We start from the raw sequence: 9,342 nt of genomic DNA on the forward strand, positions 1-9,342 counted from the left end.
ACTTTCAGCAGCTGATCTGAGGTGAATAACTAACTGGCCGCCCTATCTCCTGGAGGCTCACTCTTCTTACCTGTAAAATGGGTGTCGCTCATCTTTTACCCCTAGGACTGTAGTGAGTGGAGACAGTCGCAAGGTCGTCAATGTCAGCGCCCTCTGTCTCTCCCATCTGGCTGTCCCGCAACACCAGTCAACAGAGGGGCAGTGACTAGCCTAAGGTTTCACCGCAAGGCCGCCAACTCCAGCCCAATCAGGGTTCTAACCACACCCTGGCTACGGATTCCCCCCACCCCGGGGCGGGAGCGAGGAGCACTTCCGCCAGCCAGAAGTACCGCGCACGTGGCGGGCTGTGCGGGGCCGGCGAGCGGCAGCCTGGCTGCGCAGCGCCAGCGCCTGCGGGCCGGGATGATGAGCCTGACCTCGGCGCCCGATTCCCGGCCGCTGCGCCGGGCCGTGACCCCCGCGGGCCGGCGGACGGTGAGTGCGAAGCCCGGGGTGGGCCAGAAGACCCGGCCGGCTCCGGCTCCGCGCCTCTCCCTTCTTTCACTCCTTCCAGGGCCCCCAGTCCTTCCCTCCCCGCGGGTCTAAATTCCCCTGCTTCCGGCGCGCCCGTCTCGGCCTGCGGCTGGGCGCTCTCTTTTCACCTGGTCAGTTCCTGCCGCTTTGATCTCTCCTTCCGCGCCACAGCCTCGGTTCCGGTTCCGGCTCAGCCCAGCCTCTCCTCCATGGCCTCTTTCCTGCTTGGCTGCCTTTGTCTCCTCCTCCTTCTCTTTGCGTCTCGTCTCTCAGTCCCCTGGCTTGCCCCAGTCCACTGCTCTTCCTCTGCCCCTCCCCTCCTGCCGGTGGGAGTAGACCCAACTGAGGGCTGGCCAGAGTACCATTCATTCCCTCACCCACCGCCCTGGACACCCACCCTCTCTAGCCTGTCCCTGACCTCTGGCTGGGTCCTGAGTCCTCCTGCTTGCCCGTTCCCTCCCAGGGCTTGGGTGGGGGGAGGATCAAGAAAAAGCCCAGAGCACTCAAGGATCAGACCATTTAACCTCTCCCCGGCTACGTGCCATCCTGAAGACTTGTAGGAATGGAAAGCAGATCCAGCAGTGGGGCGACTGTGGCTCTTTTCAGTAGGATGATGATAACCTCATTGTTCCTGGCTATTGACAATGTCACCTGCTCAGAGGCAGGGAACGCTCAAGGTACCCAATAAATGTCTGAATTAATTACCGGGCAAAGGAGGAAGCCAGCACGGTGCATGATGCCAAGTAGGGCAAGATTGGCCTTTATCAGAATACCAGGCGCTCCTGTAAGTCAGTGCTGAGGGTAAGTGCGGTTCAATTCAGCAGACACTTACGGAGCATCCCTGGTGTGCTGAGCACTGTAGTAGGTACTGGTAACATAAAGATGAATCTGGGGTAGTCCTCCCTTAGGAACCTCCCAGTCTAGTGGGGGATATAGATGAAGGAACAGAATTACAAGAGACGTAACTACCATGACAAGGGAAGTACATGGCCCTCTGAAATCACAAGGAGACAACCCATCCAGAAAATTCCCAGAGGAATTACCTTGAAGGATGAGTGGGCTGACTGAAGGGACTGGGGGTGTTAAATGAGTTAAGTCCTGGGGGCAGTGGGGCCCAGCCTGCTCTGAATGGGTTGGGGTTGGGGAGCAGTAGTTGGCTCTGGTATTTGATTGCCAGGGTTGCAAAGGACCTTGTAAACCTTGTTAAGGAGTCTCGAGTTAACCTGTAAAGAAATGTGGGATCACTGAAGTGTATAATGCAGGTGGTGACCAGATTGGATTTCCGCTTCAGAGAAACTGCTTTGGTTTCAGAATAGAGACTGGATTGGGGGAGGATATTCGAGGGAGCCGGGAGCCATGGAACTGACCAGCCATTTAGAATGGCCAGGAGTTGGTTACTGATTACCTGTGTGGGGGGAGGTTGAGGATAGGAGCAGAGTGCAAGATTAGAGTCTAGGTTTCTGGCTCAGACAACTGAGATAGGGTACAGTGGGAAAAGGTCAAAGTTGTGGTGTGGGGAGAGATCTTGGGCTTGGGAGACATATGAATGGGGGTGTCCCTCCACTGACTAGACTAAGTGTGACCTAAGGAAATGTATGAATGTTTGGTGGGATGAGAGCTGGGTCTGATTCATCCCTGTGTCCTCGTGGCCAGCAGTAGTCTGGTACCCAGCAGAGGCTCCTAAAGACCACATTTCCCCGGCCTGTGCACACAGGGCCTGGGTCAGGCTTGCCCACCCAGGAATGCTTCAGCAGGGTGACTGGTAGAACAGGTGGGGAAGAGGGGCCATGAGGAAGGGCAGGTGGTCTGGAGGAGGGATGGAAAAGAACTCTTTATCTGCTAGAAACACACACAGTAGTATTTATGGATGAGGTAGGAGGTCTGGGATTTCCAAAGAGATTTGGAGTTTTTAGAAAACATGGAGGGAAAAGGGACATTATTAGGAAGCTTGGGAACAGGGCCCAGGTCTTGGCTGATAAAGAAATGGGGCTGCGAATATCAGGGCAGGGGACTATTTTGTGTAGCATCTGGAAATGAGCTTCAGAAACAACATTTGAAGTGATTGGATTCATTAAACTTTCAAAGCTGGAGAGTCTTAGAGTTCTCTTCATCGATTTTGCCTCACTATTTGATAGATGACTAAACCTAGGTCCAGAGAAGGAAGTGCGATGCCCTAGGAACATAGCTAATTACTGGCAGCGGTGCGACTGGATGTTGGGAGGGTGGGGGTAGGGCATCCATACTGTCAGACTGATAAGGATTTGATCCCAGCTCCAACTTCCTCACCTCCTAGCTGTGTGACCCCTCTTTCTGAGCTTTCCTCGCCTGTAATGTGGGGACGTTAAGAGCTCTCAGTAGTACAGGAGTGATGAGAGTCCATCATCGATCCATTCAGGGGTTAAAGTCTGCAAATTCACATTTAACTGCCTGCTTTACAGAGCCACCTTAGGGTTAACCAAACAGCCTTGCCAAGGAGCCTTGAGGTTTATGGGAGAAAGAGGGCGTCACAGGTTCTGGGCTTATTTTTCTCAGGGCTGTATTGTTTGGCTGCTGTCAGACTGCAACCTCTTTTCTCCCTTCTCCATTCCAGCTAGCAGAACTGTTCCTTGGTAGGAGCTGTTGCCATGGCAACTCATTTCTCCCCAGCAGTTTGGCTGCCTTGAGTTCTCTTAATTCCAGTACTTTAATCTTAGAGGTAGAGCCCACAGACAAGTTGAAAAGGAAGTCACACCTAAATCTTACTGAAGGACATTCCTGAGTCCTGTCCCTATCCCTGGCCCTGTAATGACCTGTAGTGGAGTCTCCAGTTTGGAAATCCAGCCTTCCCCCTAATACTGTAGATCTTTTCCACAGCAGCAGCCATCACGTCCCCTAGGAAACCTTCCCTGACAACCTCCAACACACATCTACAAAAAGAGCCAATCCCTTCTACCTCTGAGTCTTCCCCTTCAGCACCTACACATTTAAGCCATCTGTTTCCCTTTCTCCCTATGAGCTCCTCAAGGGCAGGGAACTTGTCCTGTCCATCTGCTTCAGAGGAGGCTTGGGTGGAATAGGTCCTCCCTACATTCTGTTGGATGAATAGGGATTGAAGAGTGGAGGTGTCTGAAGGTTGAAAATTAATTTATGTAATGACTAAGTGGTAAATCAGACCTGAGTTCAAATCCCGACATTATCGCTTAGTAGCTGGTTGGTCTTAAGCAACTTGAACTTCACCTCCTTAAGCCTTAGTTTCTTCATCTGGAAAATGGGGATTTAATACATTCATCATAGGATTACTGTGAGGGTTGAGTTGCAGAGTGTATGTAAAGCACTTTGCACAGTTACTAGACTGTGAGGGGAGGTTCTGTGTCCTGCTTGTTCCTCACTGTGTCCCAGCTACCTGGCACAAAATAGGCACATACATGTTTTATTGAATGAGTGAGTGAATTTTAAAAGATGAAAGTTGTTCAGGAAGCTGGGTTTGTAAGGATAACAACCGGTGTATAATTGTGTAATAATTGCTATAGAGTATTATGGTATTTTTGTTAGGTCTGTGTGGCAGCATTCCCCAGATGCAGCCCGACCCTCAGTCTCTTTCCAGGTCCCTCTCTGCACTCGTCTGTGGGCATCTCCAGGCAGATATCACATGGGTCTCACCCACGTCCTTAGTGCTCAGCCCAAGGTCTGATCTAGAGAAGAGGCCTCTAAAAATTCTGATGAACAGCTAAATCTAACTTACATTTGCACCATACTTTACCATTTATGAGGCAGTTTTATGCCTGTTGTATTTGGTGTTACCAACCTTGTCACCACCAAGGATATTCTTGTTATTTAATCCCATGGGCCCATATTTTGAAAAAATACCCATCAAACAAATTACATTTGTTAATCAAAGTCATGCCAACTGCTAATCAGAACTTCTGCTCTATATGAAATAAGAATTTTTATCCCCACTTCCAGCACGGATGTGGACATACAGTAAGTACCAAAGAAATGATTCCTGAATGAATACATGTGTGATTTCTTTAGCCTTTCTGAAAGGATGAAAATGTTTTGCACCCCCCAACCTCCCCCCACCCACTTTTTTTTTTTTTACTGTATCTTATATCTAAGCATCCCTGTCAGGAACTCTTGACTTCACAATAGCTCCATATCCTCATTATATTTTATTTATTTATTTTTTGGCCGTGCCACATGGCAGGCGGGATCTTAGTTCCCCAACCAGGGATTGAACCGGTGTCCCCTGTGGTGGAAGCGCAGAGTCCTAACCACTGGACCACCAGGGAAGTCCCCATATCCTCACTTTATAAACAAGGAAACTGAGGCCTAGGGAGGGAAAAAGCCTTGCTACAGGCCACACGCTTTAGAGGTATTGTCCGTGTGACTTGCTTCCACTAATATTCTGTGACCTAAATGAGAAAATTCAAATGCTTGAATGGGTATCCTTATATCAAACTAAAATATTTTTCTTCCTTAAAATGCCTACTCTCTGTAGCTGTACAGCATAAATATAACCCCCTTCGGTAAGATGGACATTCCAATAAGCTGAAGCCAATCATTAGGGCTCCCCTAAATTCTGTACGGTATTGTTCTTTGGATGAGAATAAATCATGAGCTCCCTGGAGATGGCGCTGTGGGTTCACTCTGCCTCTTGTGCCCCCAGGAATCTCCCGTAGTGGAGCTGAACGTTGGGGGTGAGTTCTATACCACCACCTTGGGCACCCTGAGAAAACTCCCAGGCTCAAAGCTGGCAGAGATGTTCTCCAGCTCCGCCAAGGCCTGCCTGGATGTGGAGGGACGCTTCTTCATCGATCGCTGCGGCACCTATTTTGGACCCATCCTGGAGTATCTGCGCAGTGGGCAGCTGCCCACACGGCACATCCCCGAGGTGTACCGTGAGGCTCAGTTCTACGAAATCAAGCCCTTAATCAAACTCTTGGAGGACATGCCACAGATCTTTGGTGAGCAGGTAGCACGGAAGCAGTTTTTGCTGCAGGTGCCAGGCTACAGTGAGAACCTGGAGCTGATGGTGCGCCTGGCGCGTGCTGAGGCCGTGGCGGTGCGCTGCTCTAGAGTTCTGGTGTGCCTGGTACAAAACGAAAAGGATGATGCGAACTGCGTGGATGCCCTGCGCTCCCTGGAGGCGGACAAGAGGTCAGTGGTCAAATTCGGGCCTTGGAAGGCAGCCCTGGATATCAGGGACCTCCTGGACTGCATGAACATGGACATTAAGGCCCAAGGGTACCAGGTACACTATTCACACAACAGTCCATTACCAGCCAAGGTCTCCGACTACTTCTATACCTTCAGCTTCAGCTGGTGGTGATCCCCAGGGGTGGGGGCTGTTTGTTACGAGCTCTGGTGGGACTTACGAAATTAAAGGTTGCCTTCCAAAGCCATCTTCCTTTAATTTTAAAAACAGACATCAAAAACTTCCAAGGTGGTCTACTTGAGTCTTGCCCCCAAATATGTGTTTCCCCTTTGAGGACTTTCCACTCATTGCAACTGACTCCACTGTACTTGCCTAGAGAGGTGCAGCTGTTTCCTCTTTAAAGCCTCATGTACCTGCCAGACCCTTCCCTTGAAGTCCAATAGCAAGGCAGAGGTGAACGGAATATTTCAACAATGCCTTGGCTGGAGATGCGGGATGACAACAGGAAAATAATAGGATGTCATGAGTCTAGACACACCTAAAAATGTAATCTACCCAGCCTCAGCTTGTGGTCCAATCTTCTAGCCCTGGTGTGTTGTGCCTTCATGAGGAAGATGCCAAGTTAGTATACCTGGAGTAGATGGCGCTCAGATCTCCTTTCCCGGATGCTGTGGGTATTGGCTGTTAAAGCCTCACAGCTGTCCTCTTATCTAGAGCAGTAGTTCTCAAAGTGTGGTCCCTAGACCGGCAGCATCCCCGGTACCTGGGAACTTGTTAGAAATACAAATTCTCTAGTCCCTACCTCAGACCTACTGAATCAGAAACAGGGAGTTGGCCCAGCAGTCTGTTTTAAGAAGTCCTCCAGGTAATTCTGATGCACTTTAATTTTGAGATCTGATCAAGAAAAGAATTGCTATCTCGCTTGTGTGGAGGTACAGAAGACGGATCCCTCACCTCAAGGAGGTGCAGTTCCTATTCTGGAGCTCCTCGTGGGATCAGGTTGAAGTGAGTCTTCACTGAACACCACATTCTTGCTTAGTGGGGTCTCCCTCTGCTTTACCCTGCTTCCCTCCCTCCCCCTCACCTGAGAACACATCCTCAATAAACCACTTAAACAAGAGACTCTCTCAGGTTCTGCTTCTCAACCAAACACATTAAGTAACTCTAAGGAGGACACATTCATCCTTCTCCAAGTTCAGGTCTGGGACAGATGGCCCCCGTCCCCACATAGTAGGATTACCAGCCATCCTGGGTTCCCTGGGACTGAAGGTCAGGTTTAACTGTGAAGCTTTAAGGAATTAACACTGAATCAGAGAATTTCAAATTTAAACATAAAATCGCTCAGAACATAGTTATTTTCAGTGAGCGTTTTAATTCAGTAACTGCATCTGCTTGTATATTTTTTTCTTATTTTCAAAGCTTGTTCTATATTTTCTTTTTCTTTTTCTTTTTTCGGTATTTAATATGGTTGACAATTTAAATTGGAAAAGTCCTGAGTATCTATTTGAACTTAACATCATGAATCAATTCAACGTTACTCATCAAGAGCCTGAAAAAAGTTCATACCCTTTGATCAGTAATTACACTTCTGAGATTTGATTCCAGGGAGATACCCTGCTCTATAAGATCTAAATAGGACTGCTTAAAATCTCAGTTTCATGAATTATGGAAAGATCAATGTCCTCCCCAAGATTTCTGCACATTCCCAGAGGGCTTGTCTTCTTATGGTCAGCTCTGGTTCTCTGTTTCTGCTAGATTCCTTCAGCATAGGGATCAACTAGATGTCTTAAACCTGTTGTGCTGTTGTTCTACGCAATGCTTACCCAGAGTTAACACTCAGATCTTTTTCTTAATTTTTACAAATGCCACTCCCATCAGCTATTTGTGCACATAGCAGACTGTGGCAAATACAGGCAAACAAGGGGAGTTTACCACACAGAAATGCCAACAACATCAAATTGAATATTGGGCATATTTCTTCTTAAGGGTGCCTTAGTCACCCCCATCACTCGGGGCTTTTCACTAGTAGATTGTATTTGTGTCCTATTCTTTCTTCCCTCTCTGTTCCTGCCATGCTTCTCTGTAGGTGGGAGTAATCTTCCCCACCCCACTGAGTTCGTGCTTGGCCTCATGACTTAATCTGGCCAATGGTATACGTGTGGAAGTGACAGTTGTGCCAGTTCCAAAATGAGGCTTTGGAGGCATGCCAAATTTCCACCAGCCCCCTTGTGTTCTTGTCATTTGCCAAAAGACCATGTTCCAGTTTAGCTACCTCTTTTATTGCTCTGGCTCTAGCCTGCATCCCTTTGGATCTGACTCTCTTCCTTAGCAATTTACCAAACTATTTTATTAAACGAAGGCAATTCCAATACCCCCGCCCCCCACTCCCAATCCATAATACAATTAAGATAACATACTGGGGCTTCCCTGGTGGCGCAGTGGTTGAGAGTCCGCCTGCCGATGCAGGGGACACGGGTTCGTGCCCCGGTCCGGAAGGATCCCACATGCCGCGGAGCGGCTGGGCCCCTGAGCCACGGCCGCTGAGCCTGCGCGTCCGGAGCCTGTGCTCCGCAACGGGAGAGGCCACAGCAGTGAGAGGCCCGCGTACTAAAAAAAAAAAAAAAAAAAAAAAAAGATAACATACTATTTTTATTATCCTACTTTTACAATAGCAAAACAATTGGAAATAAGCCAACTTAGTTACATCTATATAATGCAGTGTTATATAGCAAAATTGCATTTATAGATGGCTTAAAATTGTTGGGGAGGAGATTAATTTAATTCAGTACAATTTAATTAAATCTTTGCTCTAAAAAGGATTTAAGGTGGTGGGGCTCACAGGGCTATGAAAAAAAGAAATACCGTAAAAGATATAAATTAGAAATACATAAATTAAATTGACACGCTTGGTTGCCTTCCCAATAATACCATCTCCTCCCTTCCTCTGAAATAGCAAAATAAGTAAAGCACATTAGTAATGTTCAAAATACCATCTCTGAACACCCCGATTAAAAAATGGGCAGAAGACCTGAATAGACATTTTTCCAAAGAAGATGAACAGATGGCCAACAGGCACATGAAAAGATACTCAACATCACTAATTATTAGAGAACTGCAAATCAAAACCACAATGAGATATCATCTCACACCTGTCAGAATGGCTGTCCTCAAAAAGGCCACAAATAACAAGTGTTGGCAAGGATGTGGAGAAAAGGGAACCCTCATACACTGTTGTTGGGAATATAAATTGGCACAGCCACTGCGGAAAACGATATGGAGGTTCCTTAAAAAACTAAAAATAGAACAATCATACGACCCAGCAGTTCTAGTCCTGGGTATATATCTGAAGAAAACAAAAGATACATACACCCCAATATTCATAGCAGCATTATTTACAATAGCCAAGATATAGAAGCAACCTACATGTCCAACAGATGAATACAGAAGATATGTGTGTATATATACAATGGAATACCACTTAGCCATAAAAAAATGAAATTCTGCCATTTGCAACCATGTGGATGGACTTAGAGGGTGTTATGCTTAGTGAAATCAGTCAGACAGAGAAACACAAATACTCTCTGTTATCACTTATACGTGGAATCTAAAAACTAGCACAAACAAACGTATATAACAAAGCAGAAACAGACTCACAGATATAAAGAACAAGCTAGTGATTATGAGTGGGGAGAAGA

The 9,342-nt window shown here is 47.4% G+C and overlaps 1 protein-coding gene across 1 annotated transcript; it reads left to right on the forward strand.

Annotated features, from left to right (window-relative positions):
- Positions 1–402: 402 nt before the first annotated feature.
- Positions 403–5,821, forward strand: KCTD14 (potassium channel tetramerization domain containing 14). The gene is made up of 2 exons (XM_007455298.1): positions 403–474; positions 5,159–5,821. Exons 1-2 carry the CDS (start codon positions 403–405, stop codon positions 5,819–5,821), a joined length of 735 nt encoding a protein of 244 aa, XP_007455360.1.
- The last annotated feature ends 3,521 nt before the right edge of the window (positions 5,822–9,342 follow it).

Source organism: Lipotes vexillifer, unplaced genomic scaffold (genome assembly GCF_000442215.2).
Source record: "Lipotes vexillifer unplaced genomic scaffold, Lipotes_vexillifer_v1.1 scaffold276, whole genome shotgun sequence".
NCBI classification, from domain to species: Eukaryota; Metazoa; Chordata; class Mammalia; order Artiodactyla; family Lipotidae; genus Lipotes; species Lipotes vexillifer.

Bases quoted from the DNA above. Each gene is read 5' to 3' on its own strand.
- KCTD14 (XM_007455298.1), top strand. From the start codon at position 403: ATGATGAGCCTGACCTCGGCGCCCGATTCCCGGCCGCTGCGCCGGGCC. The intron at 475-5,158 runs GTGAGTGCGAAG...TTGTGCCCCCAG, and splicing joins CCCCCGCGGGCCGGCGGACG to GAATCTCCCGTAGTGGAGCT.